The following is an 18,436-nucleotide window of genomic DNA, read 5'->3' as shown; positions in this document are numbered from 1 at the left end:
ATCACACATTATTAAAGAGAAAGCACTGTGTTAGCTGTTATATGATAAAATTATGTTCGAACGCTAGTCCTTCCTTTGTACTTATTTATTTTTAGTTGATCAGAACCCAGTCCTGATTTGATCAGAAATCTATTGTAATTGGGGTCTTTTAATGTTGCTAGGGAGCTCCGGGGCCTGCTGGGCCTCTTGGGGACCCAGGAAAAGAAGGCCCTCCAGGTCTTCGTGGCGATCCAGGTGCACACGGTCGAGTGGGAGATCGAGGACCAGCTGGGCCACCTGGCGGCCCTGGAGACAAAGGAGACTCAGGGGAAGATGGGCAACCTGTAAGTGCTTTTGTCTTTATATTTGCTTTTTAGCCACGCAGCTTTTTAATGAAATGTATTGAAATGCCCAATCTTTGTACCGTCTTGAAACAAGAATAGAATCTACAAGAGCACAGCATATGTTCCATACAGAATGTAGCTTTAAATGCACTTCAACTTTCTATAGCATCTTCTGAGTTTCCACCCTCTGCTTCATGTCACCTTTTGCACCTTGCGCGCACACCTAATGCATATTTCAGATGTAAAAGAAACAACTCTTAGTGGGTCCCAGACATTCATTTTTATTCATGTTTTCTTTTAACTGGATTTTCCAATTGCATTTTAACTCCTTTGACCTTTGGAGATAATTTTACACATTGTCCAGTCTGGACACTTTAGGCCTGATGGCAAATATAACGCATCACCAACCAGTTATGCACATTGTCATAATATTGCTTCTTGTAAAAAACAGGTTTCAGTGTTGGTAACTCCTTCTAGATTAAGTTAAATTCTAGAGATTCTGCCTTATTATTATTGTTGTTATTGATTCTGAAAATGATGGTAACCCTGTTGTATCCTTTGTCAATTTCAGGGTCCGGATGGCCCCCCAGGTCCAGCTGGAACTACTGGTCAGAGAGGTATTGTTGGTATGCCAGGTCAGCGAGGTGAGAGAGGCATGCCTGGCCTGCCTGGCCCTGGTGTGAGTAGCAATGCAGTCAATATTTCACCTAGCAACACTGTCTGAAGTATTCTGCTCACCTTTGTGATATTATGTGCCTTCTTCCTAGCTCCTACACAGAAACAGGACAATATTAGAGGGATCTAATTGTGTAAAGAATCAGTGGCATTGTGTCTACAGGTATGGTTAATAACTAAACCACACATACATGGCATGGAAAATGGAACCCACCAGACAAACACCTTGTCCATCTGAGCTAAAGGAGAATCTTTAGTCGTAGTGAGGTTCTGGTCAAAACGTTCCAAATCAGGCACGTCTTACTAGGCAGCAGCACCTTTAGAAATCAGACCACTCACTTAGGTGCCCAAATAAGAACTCAAGTCTGAACATTTTGACTTTTGTCTTTTAGCCCAGATACTACAGGCTAACAAGGTTGAGCAGGCTGAAATTCTGTTAAACATAGAGCAATGGGACCCATACCACGTAATTTGTAGTTACAATTGTCAATGAACTCTACAACTTCCAAAAGTTCTGTTTTTTTTCCTTGTAATATATTTTGAAAGCTTGGTGAGGGAGAAAAAAGCTTCTCCTTTAGTGTAGTGATTATTAAAGGGGATGGCATTCAAGAGAAACTTGCTTATGCAGTTATACAAGCAGTTTACAATCTCAACCGGAGCTTGTCCCAAGGTTACTAATCAGAAGTTATGTTGGTCTGGAGATGGATTGTCTGACTCAATAAAGGTTCAAGCCAACAGTTGTGTTTAAGCTGCTTTAAGATATGCTGGAGGCTGGTTAGGCTCCCAGTTGGTCCAACAATCTAGGGAGCGTTAGTCCACCATGGAACTTGCATAACATAACAAAGGATCTGGTTCTTTTAAAGCTCCAATCAGAAATGCTGACCTCAAAGTCGATAAAAGACTATTCCACTAGGTTGGTTGGTTAATTTTAAAAGTGCAATTAAATTGCTTAGTACTATACAACAAATCAAAAGGATATTCAAAATCTGTTAGAACACATTCTTCCATCCTGAAGTTTTGAAAGCTACAAATATTGGTAGTGCTTAAGACTGGATTCATAACCATAAAGTTTAACAACTGGTGATCTTTTCTATTGAGTTCTCTTTGTTTCATTACATTAAATGGTTGATAAGGTATTTCTTATCTTTTTAGGGAACACCAGGAAAACAGGGTTCAACGGGGCCACCAGGAGATAAAGGTCCCTCAGGGCCTATTGGCCAATCAGGTGCCAGTGGTCCAGTAGGTGAACCTGGTCCAGAAGTAAGTATTGTGGCCTAGTAACAGGCAAAAGTAACAGACTTGCTGTAATTATGGCCTAGAGTCATAGAAGTTAGAGCTGGGAAAGACCTGCTAGTTCCTAGTCCATCTTTGGGCAAATGTAACATTGTTCCCTGCAACTCACACAGTCAACTAAGCATGGTCCTATTTTTACCTTTCACACTTCTAGGGCCCTGCTGGTAATGATGGTACCCCTGGACGAGATGGAGCTGTTGGAGAACGTGTAAGAATATGTTATTAGTGTTAAGCCATTGCTGTAAATCTCCATTCTTTTCTGGGTCTGTGGCAGATTCTTTCCCTTGCATGTCTCCTAGGATTCCCCATACAGAGAGCTTGTGGTAAATCCACATTCCAATCACAAACCAGGACTCTGATGGGCTGCAAGAGGACACAGATTTCAAAGCTGGGGAACCCTAGCTAAAACCGTCCTTCCCATGGGAGCTCGCTCTTGAGAGCTGACAGCAAGAATATCCCAACTAATCGTAATCATTGTACTAAACCATAGAGATAGAAAAGTCTATTGATGTAGTCAGGTCCCATTTTTTAAATACACAGTAAGTAAATTGTGATGATTTGTAGGGGGATCGTGGTGAACCTGGACCTGCCGGTTTACCAGGTGCGCAGGGTGGCCCAGGAACTCCAGGACCAGTTGGCCCTACAGGAGAAGCAGGGCAAAGAGGTGAACCAGTAAGTGGGGACTTTATTTCAGATTTTTTTACTAGTTTCATGTATGGCTGTATTATAATTTTGGACATATTCTCTGAAAAGATGTGCTATAAAGGTATGCTGCATTGCTTCCCCTAACATGTCCATGCATTTCTGTGCAGGGCTCGCGGGGTCCACTGGGTCCAGCCGGTCGTGCTGGAAAACGAGGCTTGCCTGTAAGTTCTGTGCGATTGCTTTACTGTTGCCCAAACCAAATTACTTTTACATTAAATGCTACCAAAAGGGCAAGAAAAGCTAGATTTAGAAACCTGAATAATGACTTGAGCTTTAGAGAGCTGACTCCTAATGAATAGTGAACATTTTCTGAGTTATATCATCCTTTTAGATTCTCCAACTGGTTGACTATGACAGTTCATTGTCTGTAAAACATGACTGAACAGAGGTAACAAGAATCTTCAAAGTTTCTTTACTTGCATGATGCAGCAGAGAGTGGCCAAGCAGGTGGTATTTGGACCTGAATTAGCTTAGGTCTAGGGTTTGTGTTTCACAGTGTGAGGCCAAATCAGGATTTGGATTCAGGTTAGAATTTTATGATGCTGAAATATTATGTGTTGTTTTCATGAGATTTCAGACTAAAATGGCAGAAATATTACAAAATCGGCTGTTCTCATGAAACACCCCTGAAATTCAAAGGGGGTTCAAATATGAGAATCCAGTTTTGACATTTCTAATCAGAAGACATAGGTGAAGAAGGAAAAGCAGAGATTGTTTGACGTTTTCTAAAAGTTCACTCTGGTTTCAAGATGTAGATTGTTCAGTATCTAAAACTTACTGAAAATTATTATAAATTTCAAATGCTGTTCTTAGGCTAGCATGAGATTTAAACGGGAAAATGTAATATTGAAAGTGTAAGCCAAAGAAATATTTTGAGTGATTTTAACCCATTTAAAAAGTTTAAAAATTGCAAGATCTTGGAGTTAAATAATTATGGAACAAACTCATTTGAGCATCTTGAGTTCAAATATTGTAGTCCCTATCCAGGCAAAAATCCCATTGACGTTTCAAATGTAAGTTTACCTTAATAAAGACTGCAGGAGCCTTTGGGTACGTAGCTAGTTGTGAGAAGTGAAGACACTTTCCTTCCTGATACTGAAAAAAGAGGCCCGTAGATACAAACATATGGAGATCATCTTTACTCATAACATTTCAGTCCTCTCCATAACAATGCTTCCCACTATCAAGCATGCAATGAATATTGTTATAAGTATATAATATTATATAATATCTTCACTATTCTTAGTACCAGTATTTTTGAATGTATGAAATAGATAGGTGAACAGTAAGGATTAATTTTAATGTAACCAACTCTATTTTATTTAGGTATGTGGCATTTTCTAATATGTAAACGCGGCCTGCTGCTTTCTGCCTTTAGAAGTGAACAGTGTCAGACATTAGTGTCCAGAGCAAAGTAAGGTTTGGTCTTAGTTTCGAATCCTCTATTTGACTGTTTTTGTATCTATAGGGTCCCCAAGGTCCTCGTGGTGACAAAGGTGACAATGGAGACCGAGGTGACAGGGGCCAGAAGGGTCATAGAGGTTTCACTGGTCTTCAAGGTCTTCCTGGTCCTCCTGTAAGTTGTTTTAGTTAATTAGCAAGAAAAGAAAAATATAACACATCTGTTAAGACTTTCATATTAAAAATGAACCAAAAGGGAAAATCTGCACAGTGTATTACAATAAATATGCTTTCCAGACAGCCGCTCTCTGGTACCCTGGCTGTCTGTAGTTTCCAATATATATATATATATTATACATTGCTAATATCAATGCAATAAATTGTCAAATTTACTTCTTGTTCCCCATTCATCAAGTAGATTTATGCAAATTATAACTTCATGTTAGTCAACCTGAGCAGTCTGCATGCTGCTGCTGTAAGCATCGGTGTTAATATTAATGTTAGCATACCAAATACACTACGGAGTGCACAAACATATAGAAAAACATGGTTCTCTTCCCCAAAGAACTAACCATTTAAGAAGCAGTAACTTTTGTACACAACATAGAAATCTGTGTGGTCTCTGTTGATATTGGTAATTATAAATAATCTGTGATACTTGTTCCATGCACAGCCGACGCCACAGTATTTTTACTGCATTTGTTAGCAGTTCTGCTTTATCAAAATTATATAGCATGAACCAGCGTGCACCTGGCCCTGCATGTGTCAGAGGCTCAACTCTTAGTGTCCTTGTGCAGAGGCTGAGTGCAATCATAGTTCTTGTGATCAGTGAAGCAAAGCAAGCAAAGTGTTCAGCATTTTAGATGTTGCGCACCCTCAGCTCCCCAAAATATTCCAACCCTCTCTGCCTCCTCAACAAAATTCCTTTGTCTTCTTTGTATTCACCTTGTTCTGTTAGTTGCAGTCAGTGGCTCTTGTTCTTCATCTCCAAGCATTCCTATTGAGTGTTTCTTCTAAGCTGATCCTGACCTTTCTTGTGTCCTCCTTCAGCGTCTTGAACCACCTTTTTCTGGGTCTTCCTCCTGGTCTTTGTCCTGTCATTACTAGGGGCTTGTCTCCACTTAACGTGGATCGACATTGCGGCAATCAATCAACCGGGGGTCAATTTAGCGGGTCTAGTGAAGATCCACTAAATCGACCACCGACCAACGGGATACCTTATGCTATCCCGTTGACACCGGAATGAGAAGCATAAGGTAAGTCAACGGGAGAGTTTCTCCCATCAACCCAGTGCGATGTAGACACTGCAATAAGTTGACCTCAGGTTCGTCAACTCCAGCTACGTTATTCACGTAGCTGGAGTTGCGTAACTTAGGTTGACTTAGCCCTGTAGTGTAGATCTGCCCTAGATCTTGTACTCTCTGGCCAACATATCCCAGGTCTCATCATCTCAACAAACCTGTGGAGCAAAGAGCATAAACTACCCTGAAACTTAAAATTCTTCTAAAAGACACTTAAATACTACCGTGATTGGTAATATATAAAACAAAAAGATTAGTTAGTTCAGGTAAAATAGATGTAAGTGGCAACAGAGGGTCCTGTGGCACCTTTAAGACTAACAGAAGTATTGGGAGCATAAGAACCTCAGAAGTGAGGTTCTTACCCACGAAAGCTTATGCTCCCAATACTTCTGTTAGTCTTAAAGGTGCCACAGGACCCTCTGTTGCTTTTTACAGATTCAGACTAACACGGCTACCCCTCTGATACTAGATGTAAGTGGGCATTGAGATTGCTCAGCATCTCATGGGCTCAGGCAAAGGGAATGAGTATAAGATTCTTGGATTGCCAATGGCACTGGACACCAAAGAAAGGACAGATCCATGGATACCCCCATCCACCCACCCACCCGGGGGGCCCTGGCCCAGCGCCTGGGGGAGCACAGGAGCATATGCTGTGCTCTTTCAAATGGTATTGTAGTAGCTGTGCTCCTGCAGGAATTGTGCCTGTCTCATTTTCATCACCTGTATTGTAGCCAGTGACTGAAGAACCACTGTCCAGAAGTATGGGATGCTTAGTGAACCTTAAAAAAAATGTTTAGGTGCTCTTCTTGGCTGTTTTTAAATAAGCACACAGAATTTCAGATGCTTCTCAACAACCTATTTGAACTCTTTAAGGTCCCTCTCATGCAAACTGTGGAGTAGAATTGAGGGGAGGGATAGCTCTGTGGTTTGAGCATTGGCCTGCTCAACCCAGGATTGTGAGCTCTATCCTTGAGGGGGTCACTTAGGGATCTGGGGCAAAATCAGTACTTGGTCCTGCTAGTGAAGGCAGGGGGCTGGACTCAATGACCTTTCAGGGTCCCTTCCAGTTTTATGAGATCGGTATAGTTATATCTCCATAATAGAAGCCTGATAAGAACGGTCTTTCTCATTAAACTTTGTTCAACTTTGCAGTACTTTTTGATTTCAGCTGCAGGGTGGTATTTATGCCCTCGTCCTAGCCAAAGGCAAAAGTAAAACAAGCAGGCAAAATAACCAAACCGAAACTTCTTCCCAATTCAGAATCGCATCAGTTGGTTTTAGCTTTGGATAAAGATTCTGGCTGGTTCCTCTTTTCCTTTTATTGTTGTTATTAATATTGGACAATACCGAACTAAAGACTTTCTGTGCATGTAACCTCAGACATAATTTTGTGTATAGATTTGTACTAGTGTTAAAAACTTTACTTATCTTACTGATGACCATTGTTTTTGTGTCACCGTAGCAAAAGAGAATAATACATTGAGACTTAAAAGTGCACAATGATTGAGAACTCAGAGGGAAATTGTTACATATGTTTCCTGGGCACATCCTGGCTCACTTTGGCAATCAGAGCTTTATAGGTTTACACAACATTTCTTTAAAGATAATGTGATGTTCGATTTAAAATATAATAAAAATATCATTTTTTCTGCTTAGGGTCCCATTGGGGAACAAGGCAGTTCTGGGATTCCAGGTCCTTTTGGCCCTAGAGTGAGTACATTGTGTTATATATAAGAATATGGAAACAATCAAATTTCTGTTTACAGTTCACTGTTAGGCAGATGATGTTTGTTGATCTTAGCCTAAAATAACTCCATGTAATGGTTATCTTATTCTCTTTCACTCAAATAAATTCTATTGTTTAATAATTGATGTAGCAAAAGCTTTTGCAGAAGTATACTGTGATATGGGGGTCCCTTCCTGGGCACCCTTTTGCGTCAGGCTATGGCATGACTGGTGTGCCTGCCTCAGTTTCCCCTTCAGAATCCCCAGTAACTCCATTCCAAGCTCTTTTGCCTCACTAATACCACTCCTTTGGGTCCATTTATTACCAAAACACAGTCCACATAAGCCATAACAAAAGTCCCAAACCACAGTCCATCTCTCAAACCCCGTGCAGGTAGTCCTTCAAATCCCATATCCTGTTGCTATATCATATTGACATAGCACGTACCACATATACGTGGTGACATAGCTCCAGCTCCTTCTGCCACTCCTAGGCTCCTTGTTAGTCATCTTCTGTCTGGACAGCCACTGCACACCTCACAGCTGGAGCACAACTCCGCTCTTCCTAGCAAGAACCCCCACAATCTCCCTGCTTGGTGATCATCCTCACCAGGGAATCATCCCCACCAGGGGAGGACTCCCACAGGCTCTCACACTCTTCCCCAGCGTCCAACCCTCCAACGTGGAGCCATCAGCAGGTAAGCCCCTGTGCTGGTCCCCTGCCTTCAGTCATTTCTGGCCCTTGGTTCTGGCTCTCCATCTTTAGAAGTCAGCAGGCATCTCCCTCTACTGTTCTCTTCAGCCCTCCTGCCTGGCTCTATGGCATAAGGCTGGGGAAATTCAGAAGTACCAGTATATGGTAAAATTCAGCTACCTTCTAAACTTCAGACAAAAAACAAGTTACTACTTTTAAATTCATTACTTTTCAAAAATCATGGGATTGCTTCAGGAGGAGATGTTATTTACATTTAATATAAAAGGCATTTTAGTGATTGGCGAATGTGATTGTTATTAAAACCCATCTTTAATTCTCTAATTTTATTCAGGGCCCTCCAGGTCCAGTTGGTCCTTCAGGCAAAGATGGAAATCCTGGACCACATGGGCCACTGGGGCCTCCTGGTGTAAGAGGAAGTCTAGGAGAAGCAGGTCCTGAAGTAAGTTCATGGAAATTTGGGGAGATAAGCTGCCTTCTAGTATTATGATGTTAAAACTCATAGGAACACTCTATAAAATTGATCTTAGATTTATGAGTAATGCCTAATGACAGATCAGTGCTTCTTAACTACTTATAACTCCACAAATCATCTATATGATAGGGTTTTAGCCATGACATTTGTGAACTGAAATATAATATGTTAGATGTTTCCATCAAAAGCTACTCTGGAAGTTAGAGAAAGAGAAGATGTGTTAGTTAGTTCTCTAGAATACACTTTCCAGTGAGCTATCCTGTCTAGTTCCGAATGACTCCAGAGATGGGACCTTCACCACTTCGTTGGGGAGCCTGTTCTACACCCTCATAAATCTTAGAGAATTTCTCCTCATATTGACTCTAATTAAGTGCTTGCTCATGTCGATTACATTCTAGGTGTGTGAGTGCCCACGTGCGCGGCCATTGGAGATTTTTGCCTTAGCAGTATCTGTAGGACCAGCTGTGGCACCCGTTTGAGTGTCGTGCTTATGTGTCAGTATATCAGGGACCGCCGGCCCTACCCCCTCTCAGTTACTTCTTACCTCCTTCTTACCGCACGTGGTGGTTAGTCGGAGCACTTTTCCGCCATAGCAAGGGCTAGTGGTTTCATCTCTTCTGACTTCGAGTCTTAGGGCCTTGTAAATAGTTGTTTATAGTAGTTAGTGTTAAGTAGTTGTTAAGTGTAGTTAGGAGTTAGAAGTTAGAGTCCCAGCGGGGACTTCATCCCAGGCGGTCTTCAGGGTTTAAGCCCTGTGCAGACTGTAACAGGCTTAAGCCTGTAAGTGACTTCCACAGCAGCTGCAGAGTTCAGAATTTTGAGTAGAGTTTTTATTATAGCTTGAATATAAAACAGATCAGATATGTAGCTGAGACAGTAAGGTGGGATATCTCAGACTATTATTTCTAGTTTTACTTTCTCTCAATACTTACCTCAGTTATAAATTCACAATAACATATTAAGAAATACATTTCTTACCATAATTCCTAGACACAAAATGCATTAGACTGGTGGGCATGCTTCTTGTTGGACAATTGGAACATTAGTTTTGTATTCTGGTTAATTACTATTAAAGGGAGTTTTACAGCCAAATCTCGGTGTGCCTGTGGTGGTACCATAACATCAGATTTAGAATTAGAAGCCACAAAATTCAAATCCTAAAGCTCAAGACTCTTTATATCAAGGTTTTGGTTTGACCCATTGTAGAGTGTATTATTCATTGTTTAACACCAACAAAGGCCCATATTTAGTACAGTATCCCTTTGTACATGCTAAAATGCTTTCCTGAATTTGAGGCCAAAATGTTCAGCGCTGTACAAGACAAAGTTAGAGACAGTCTAAGCCCTGAGATGTGTGGGCCTATCCTCTTATCTCTATCCTTAGAGGCAGGAGTCAGCTGTGAAGTGTTGCTCTGGAACTTTTCCTAAGTTTGAGGGTGATTGGAGCTGAGATTTTGGCTAGGATTGACTTTTTAGTAACTATACTGTCCCATACCCCACTCTGTCTAATGAAAGGATCTTGTGTATCTCTATTACTACTTTTACTTTTAGGGTCCTCCAGGTGATCCTGGTCCCCCAGGTCCCCCAGGCCCTCCAGGTCACCTCACAGCTGCCATCGGTGACATTATGGGCCACTTTGATGACAGTATGGCAGATCCACTGCCAGAATTCACTGAAGATGAAGCAGCCCCTGATGACAACAATAAAACTGATCCAGGAGTCCATGCCACACTGAAGTCACTGAGTAGCCAGATTGAAACCATGCGCAGCCCTGATGGCTCCAAGAAACACCCAGCACGCACTTGTGATGATCTAAAGCTCTGTCATCCATCCAAGAAAAGCGGTGTGTATAAAATGCAACATTTAATAATGCAGTATCTGCACACGCTGCATTGTCCAGGTGTATTGCCATTCTGTTCTTAGGATCTCTGGGAAAACATGCATGATATAGGTTGTTTTGGTAATAGGTGTAGTTCATACCAGGTCTTTTGAATTAAGGGGCTCAAAAACCTCTTGCAAAAATGTTGTTTATTCTTCAGTATTTTATTGCATAAGGCACTTGGATATTTCACTGGAGTGCCACCCCTGTAAATGTGATCACACTGGAGTACCACTCCTGTATGTATGATCACAGTGATAAGCTGGTACATTGCATGTTTGAGGCAATAATAATTAAGCATTGAAGGCTAACTGCTGCCCTTGGATGCATAATACATTCAGTTGCTAAAATAACATGGGTGCTTTACCCAGCATGATTTTGTATACCTCATTGTTCTTTGAATAGTGTGTTGGAATTACTCTAAGTTACACTGGCTCCCAGCACCCCATAAGAATTGTCTGGCAGCTAAGGATCAGCTAGGGAGAGGGCAACCCCAGCCTTTCCCCTTTTCCTGCAGCTGTGCCCCCTGTGCCAGGCTTGTCTGCTTTGTTCCATCAGAGTAGTGCCAAGGGGCTTTTTAATGGGCTTAAGCAGTGCTTATTTTGTGCCAGGACTTGCCAGGGCTGAGCCCCGGCACCTCTAGGCTTGGCATTTTATAGCCCTGGCACCTCTGAGCTTGCCATGTCAGTTATGAACGTAAAAAAAATGGCTTGAGCCCCGGCACCTCTTTTATTACAAATTAAGAACTGGGCTTAAGCAAAATTCTGGATCTAACTACCCCCAATTTTAAAGTGCTTAAAATACGGATCCAACTATTGTGCTTGAACTTATCTCTGGAGTGTACATTAAAACAAGTAGAGGGTTGTTACATCATGCCCAATATAGTTACACAAGTTGTTTTTTGATAAGTTAAACTGGTTAGCCATTTGAGGCATCAAAATAAAAGACATTAGGTAAATGTTGAGCTTGTGTTTTGTAATATCTAGAGAGAGTCCTAATTATAACTCCCTAATTAATTCAGGAATCTTACTAATATAACAAAGATTACATTTTTTGTGTTTGTAGGAGAATATTGGATTGACCCTAACCAAGGTTGTGTTGAAGATGCTGTAAAAGTCCACTGCAATATGGAAACTGGAGAGACTTGTATTTCTGCAAACCCATCTAGCATACCACGCAAAACATGGTGGACTAGTAGATCATCGGACCGCAAGCCTGTATGGTATGGCCTTGATATGAACAGGGGATCACAGGTAACTAAGTATATTTAAATGGGATAAGAAAGGGGTGATAAAATTTTTAAACATTGATTTTTTAAAATTTAAGTAAGATATTTTTATTTAAATTAAATACAGATTTGTTTTCAAAAATAAAGCCATTTAAAATTAAATTTGAAATTGACCGCCTGTGTTAAAGCCCAAACTTCTTATAATCTATTAAAATAATGGTAAGTAGTATATATTTGCTGCCAAGTTTTAAAGGAATACCTGGAACCATAGTTTGTTGAAGCACTAAACCAGCTTTTGACAACAGTAGCATCTCTGTAGATGCAGAGAGAATATTTTCTTTATTTAAGTTTATTCAACTATATCAGTTCAATAACTAATTCATTCAAAGTTAAGAAAATGATTGGGAGTGGAAAAAGCAGGAAAACTTGTTTTCCTCTTCCAATATATGAATTAAAAACTAGGTTTGAAAAGATGAGATCTACTAGTTTCAAATCTTGTTAGGACATAGTGATCAGAAACAATCAGTTTAATTCACTAACTATAGATACTTCCTTTGGTTAATAAATCAGTTAGTTTTAAATACAAAGTATGTTTTGATTAACTTTTTGATAAACTTTTTTCTTATATATGTAGCACATTTAAGACCGTTTTATTTAATAAAATGAAATAAAATTTTGTTTTTCTACATTTTAATTGAATTTGAATTTCCATCCAAATAGAGCTTGATATAAATCACAAGTGAAAAACCAATCAACTAGTAAATAAATGCATCATTCACCAATTTCTAACATAATAAAAATGTAAAAATTAAGAATATTAATAAATGTAAGTTAAGCTACATACTTGCTTAAATAAATGTGTACAGATATAGTGTATTCTCGTAGTTAGCAAAAAGCAGCACCAACTCCAGTGTGAAGGCTATATTTAGTTGCAAATCAACATGTTTTAATGATTACCAGACAATGAAAATCAACTTGTCTTTAGGAAAATAACTAAAAAATACAAATGGAAAACATGAGAAAAATCAAATATTTAAATCCAAATTTCCCACTTGTTGATTTAAATTGCTTTGATTTAATTGAATCCGCCCTGTGAGAAGGCTCTTCTCCGGATTCTTTCTTTTTGTTATTGGATATTGCCTATTATTTTGAGCAGATCATGCCATGATAAGAACTTTATAATACTAGTAGACAGACTGTCTGATATTTAAGTTGTTACTTACTTGATTCAAATATATTGTTTACTCTTCAAAAATATAAAACTTCCTTCTGTATCCCTAATTTAGTTCCCCAAAATCTGGTTTCACAAACAAAATGTTGGAATCAGAATGCCTAATCATGCAGTCCCTATGCAGACATAACTCCTGTTGATTATGTTTAATCACAGAATCCGTGACTTCCAAAGACCTTGGTGACTTCAACAAGCGCTGCCTGGAAGCTGCAGGGTCCCCTGCCGGCTGTGGAGGCAGGGAGCTTGGGGGGTACCCCTGCAGCTCCCAGCCACCGGGGATGGCAGGGGGGAGCCCCGCATCTCCCCGCACCACAGATGGCAGGGGGATCTGCCACTCATGGCTGCTGTGGGTGGCAAAGAGGACCCCTGCTGCAGGGAACCTGGTGGCAGGGGGGATCCCAGCAGCTCCCAGCCACGGCGGGCGGCAGGGAGAATCCCCAGAGCTCTGGGCCATTGTGGGAGGCAGGAGGGACCCCTGCAGCTTGGAGCTACCAGTGGAGGGGGACCCTGTAGCTTCCAGCTCCCCCACCCCAGCTGTCCAGGCTACCCATTCTGTCATGGGTATTTTTAGTAAAAGTCACAGACAGGTCACGGGCTTCCGTGAATTTTTCATTATTTCCTAAAAGTACCCATGACAAAAACTTAGCCTTAATTATGTTCACATAACATCACCATGCAAAATACCAGGCTTCCAGAGTGAGCATCAGAACTCTCACCCCCTGGGCCACTGAAGATCATGATGAAGGATTCCTGTGAAGGGCGTTAAAGGCAGTAGTTGCTTTGGGTGCTAGCATTTTACAGTAGGTGTTTAGCATTTTACAAATTTGAGAATATTTAATCCATGATCTGATGCTGGAGGGGAGGTAGATTTCACCACCAAGAACAATTGTAAAAGAATATTTAATATTCTGACAACACCTTTAGATCTGATAGGTACCCAGTATAACCTTCATAATATTCACTTGCAAACTCTAGGGACTGGTAGTTGAAAAGAAATTCCCAGACTTGACTGATTATAGCTAGCATATGTTATAAGAAGACACTGCAGATAGAGAAGATTTTCCTCATTCTGTGTATACTATCTGGTTTGTGGAAAGTATATATTTTCCAGCCAATATTAAATTACATTTTCTACATTGCAGTCACTCAAACTATATGAATAAAATGAAAAATATATAGGAAGGGAAAAATGCAGAATATTAGCAAAATGTTGGCTGATTTTTGATTATTCACAGAGAAGAGTGCAAATAGCTAACGATGTTCTATAAAGGTCACAAGATATAAGCATTCTTTCTGCTCCAGTCTAAGTAATGTGTTCTGATAAAATCTGTAGTTAGATTAATAAATTCAAACTTCTTTGGTTACTATTGGTATTACTGAATAAAATGTATGTAAAATAAGATCCTAAAATTCCAATAAAATAGTTACATTTTTAAAATGTTTTCTATGGTTGACATTTATTATATATATTTGGCTGCTCTAGTGAGCTATTACATTTAATGTTAGAGGCATTGACCCTGCTTTGAATTTCTCAGGTTGGACCTTTTGCCAATTCGGAATCCTGTTAACTTTGGTAGGGATCTATTGGGATGTGCATGTGGTTCTCAGTGCAGGATCGGGGCCGTAGCTAAAAAGGTGCTATGTGTTATGGCCAACATTTTCCAAAGTGGCCTCAGTTTCTGGGTGCCTAGCTTGTAGCAAATTACTAAAGAATTCTAATGATTCTTGGACTTGCTTCTCTGGAAACCATTAATATTACTGACATCCACAAACTTTATATGAATTCATGTAACCTGAGATAATCTATCTTGTATCTTTGCAGTTTGTCTATGGAGACAGTGAGTCACCAAATACAGCTGTCACCCAAATGACCTTCCTGCGCCTTCTGTCAAAGGAAGCCTCCCAGAATATCACATACCATTGTAAGAACAGTATAGGGTACATGGATGACCAGTCTAAGAACCTGAAGAAAGCTGTAATTCTTAAGGGTGCTAATGACCTTGAGATCAAAGCAGAAGGAAACAATCGATTTAGATATACTGTCCTTCAGGACAGCTGCTCTGTAAGTTCTAACTTTTCAAAACTGATTTCATCAAATGTTATAGAGAAAAATGACTTTAATATTTTCAGATCTTTCTCAAGTTGGAAAAAATCCACAGAATTGAACATTTCTAATATAATAATACTACAGAAATTCTTCCTGGGTGTCAGAATAATAGGATTTACAGGTGGAAAAGACATTTTGGTCCAGATTTTCAGAGCTGGATACACACAGTTGAACTCTGAACAATTTAGAGGAATTATTACTTGTTACTATTATTATTATACAAGGTCTCTGTCTCTTCTTCCCTCCTTTCACTCTCCATCCCCTTTTGCTACTGTGTGTGATCAGCCAGAGAATCCAGATAAGTCCAAAATCAAATGTTTCTGTGCCAAGTAAGTAGGACCGTAGATACTGTGTACAGTTGCTAATCCTTTGGTACCTCTACTTAGATGGAATTGGAAAGGAGAGATCTTCTAGAGAGAAAGTCTACAGTGTAAATAAGAAACAGTTTAGATCATAGAAATGTAGGGCTGGAAGGTTCTGAGATTGCTTAATCTGGTTACTTAATACCATAAGAGGAATTTAATCAGGCCCTGCCAATTTATCTAAATATTATTTAACCTGTTCTTTCCCTATTTTGGTATGCATTCATTTCCCCCCGTTGTTAATAGTAATTGTGTTGAGTATCTGGTCTTTTTAATGAAGACTGAAGCAAAATAGGCATTAAACACCTCAGTTTTTAGATGTAATTAATTATTAGCTCTCCTTTCCCACTAAATAGCAGGCCTACACTTTCCTTTGTCTTTCTCTTGCTCCTAATGTATTTAAAGAAACTTGTCTTATGACCTTTTATGTCCCTTGATAGGTGTAACTTATTATGTGCCTCAGCCTTTTGGATTTTCTCCTTAGGTGCTTGTGCTTTTTTTCTTTTTTTTTTGTACTCCTTAGCAATTTGTCCATGTTTCCATTTTTCATAGGATTTCTGTTTGATTTTCAGATGGAGCTGTATTAGCCTCTTACTAGTCTTTCCATCTTTTCTTCTCATTAGCTTAGTTTACAGTTGTGCCTTTAATCTTGTCTCCTTGAGAAACTACCAGCTCTCCTGAACGCCTTTTTTCCCTTAGATTTTCTTCCTATGGGACCTTACCTACCAGTTTCTGTGTTTGTTAAAGTTTGCATTTTTGAACTCCATTGTCCTTATTCTGCTGCTCTCGTTCCTTCGTTTCCTTAGACTCATATTTGTGCTGCTCTAAATTTCCTCCTGCACCATACCATTTTCAGCCTATGTGCCCAAATCCTGGAATTCTGTATAATTTTTTGAAATGTAAAATGAGTTTTCATTTTGGAATGAATGAGAATACGCCCCCACCATCTCCAACTTTACTTTCTGCTTGTTTCTTCACAGAAGTTTAGCCCAGTGTTTAGTATATGTAGCAGTACAGTATTAATACATCAAAAAGAAATTTGTTTTACTTTCAAAATTAATCTAATTTTATGGCAGCAATATTGCTATTTAAGATTCAAGACTGAAGCTGATGACTCAAATGGGCAAGCATTTTTTTTTTAATGAAAAAGCTTTAGTAAGCAATGTGCGGTACAAGAGGACATGCATTGTGCAGTAGAAGTACAGTAGGGTCCATCTGGACTGTCTAATAGTATTGTTGGCTTCTGCTGGCATAACATTTCCCTCACTTGTTTTTCAGAAACGTAATGGGAACATTGGCAAGACTGTCTTTGAATACAGAACACAGAATGTGGCACGCTTACCTATCATAGATATCGCCCCAGTGGACATTGGTAATACAGACCAGGAATTTGGCATTGAGATTGGGCCGGTTTGTTTTGTGTAAAAGAAAGAGGAAAATATTAACATACCACCACCAACAACAACTAAACACAAGAACTTGGACTGATGGAAGTTAATCCTGAGACTCTTGAAGTAATGGCTGATATTGCATCAGCATTGTACATACAGTTCTTTTTAAATGCCTGGCCTCCTTCAGAATATTTATTTTACTTACAAACCTTCAGTTTTAAATGATCTAAACCAACTTTTCAGTGCAGCAGTACAATTTAAAAAGGACCAATGATTACCCTTTAAAAAAATCTGAATGATAATTGTAGGGCTTTTTTGCTCACCTTCTTTGAGTGTAATTCAAAATTTATAGGTATTCTATACAGATAGTTTAAAAGTGGAGCTTTGTAAAACTCAAAGGAATACTTCTTTTGCTTGGATGCGGATTGAATAGCAGAAAAGTAGAGCACTTTTGTGAATTCTGGATTATAATATTTGCAACCAAATATGTTTTTCCCCCAGCATGTTTAAATGAAACCTATGTTTTTCTTTCCCTGGCCAGTCACAAAAAAACCAATTTCATTAATCAAATAACGCTTTTTAAGTGAGGTCATCTTACTTGGCATTGTCCTTAGTGAAATGCTTAACTATTCTATGTAAATGTAACAGTCTACACAGAAGTGGATGGCCTTATATTTTATGAGATCTAGAAGAAATCTCTTCAGCATCATAAACTTTTATGAAATAAGAAAATTCAGGGGTAAATCTTTGAGTAGGTCTACATTTGAATTTTAAGGGTCTGTCCTTCTCCCTCCTGACAATGTACGTACATAATGAGGCTCTCACTTGGAGGAGTATGTACCCTTAAATATGTCTAAAACCCAATACCCAATTGATTTCTTTTAGTACTTGCATAATCTAATAAGCCATTACATATAAAATTTTATAGACAATATCATAAGTTTGTTGTCAGCTTATGTGTGTCATCAGTCATTCACATGTGTACCAGACCAAGGGTTCAGAGACTCACTGTTGCAGAGATGACTTTTTAGTCGACAACCAGTCATGCATCACCAGTAATTTTGACCTATCGGCCCTGAATTGTCAGGGCAAATAATGATCCACCATTTTTTAGCATGAGCTACCTCATCTCTAAAAGCTGGGATGCATTTAATATTCTTGTTTTTATTTTAGATACTAAAAGGTGCTATATGCTTCTGTTATTATTTCAAGTATGGAGATAGGCAGGGCAAAAATAATAATTTTTTTAAGTGATGGTGCTAAAATGACTTCTGTAAAAGCCTGACAAAATAAAGATACTTACCACCAACATAGTTTTGAAGAGTAAAGCTGTTAGATTTCCAGTGTTTGAAAGAACAGTGTTACAGTGCATTTTATCTGTTGGTCATACACTATATGGAATGTTTTGTAATACCAACATGTTTTATTACCTGAAACATGTGGGTACAAACATAATTCGAGGTTTTTTTTTCTGTTTCTTTATTGCATTTGTGCTCTCCAATGTTTTGTTTGTCTCTTTAAATAAAAAAATAAACAGCTGAGGCTATCCCAAAAGAAAAGCCATGCACATAGCTTTATTCATGTATCTTTGCAAAGCATTTAATTAAATACATGCTTCTTGTTACGTCA

The 18,436-nt window shown here is 39.3% G+C and overlaps 1 protein-coding gene across 2 annotated transcripts in view; it reads left to right on the top strand.

Moving 5' to 3' along the window:
* The window catches only part of COL5A2 (collagen type V alpha 2 chain), a 178,686-nt gene extending 160,250 nt beyond the window's left edge, over positions 1 to 18,436 (top strand). For both annotated transcript variants that reach the window (XM_024198085.3, XM_024198086.2), the window contains exons 42-54: positions 162 to 323; positions 895 to 1,002; positions 2,151 to 2,258; positions 2,446 to 2,499; positions 2,856 to 2,963; positions 3,104 to 3,157; positions 4,465 to 4,572; positions 7,355 to 7,408; positions 8,470 to 8,577; positions 10,161 to 10,452; positions 11,554 to 11,741; positions 14,770 to 15,009; positions 16,695 to 18,436. In XM_024198085.3, coding sequence (XP_024053853.1) covers positions 162 to 323; positions 895 to 1,002; positions 2,151 to 2,258; positions 2,446 to 2,499; positions 2,856 to 2,963; positions 3,104 to 3,157; positions 4,465 to 4,572; positions 7,355 to 7,408; positions 8,470 to 8,577; positions 10,161 to 10,452; positions 11,554 to 11,741; positions 14,770 to 15,009; positions 16,695 to 16,841 — 1,731 coding nt within the window. In that variant the 3' untranslated portion in view covers positions 16,842 to 18,436. The remainder of the gene's footprint in view (positions 1 to 161; positions 324 to 894; positions 1,003 to 2,150; positions 2,259 to 2,445; positions 2,500 to 2,855; positions 2,964 to 3,103; positions 3,158 to 4,464; positions 4,573 to 7,354; positions 7,409 to 8,469; positions 8,578 to 10,160; positions 10,453 to 11,553; positions 11,742 to 14,769; positions 15,010 to 16,694) is intronic.

This window comes from Terrapene carolina, unplaced genomic scaffold (assembly GCF_002925995.2).
Source record: "Terrapene carolina triunguis isolate 2854851 unplaced genomic scaffold, T_m_triunguis-2.0 Scaffold62, whole genome shotgun sequence".
In the NCBI taxonomy this organism is placed as follows: domain Eukaryota; kingdom Metazoa; phylum Chordata; order Testudines; family Emydidae; genus Terrapene; species Terrapene triunguis.
This window is presented reverse-complemented; position numbering and strand designations above follow the sequence as displayed.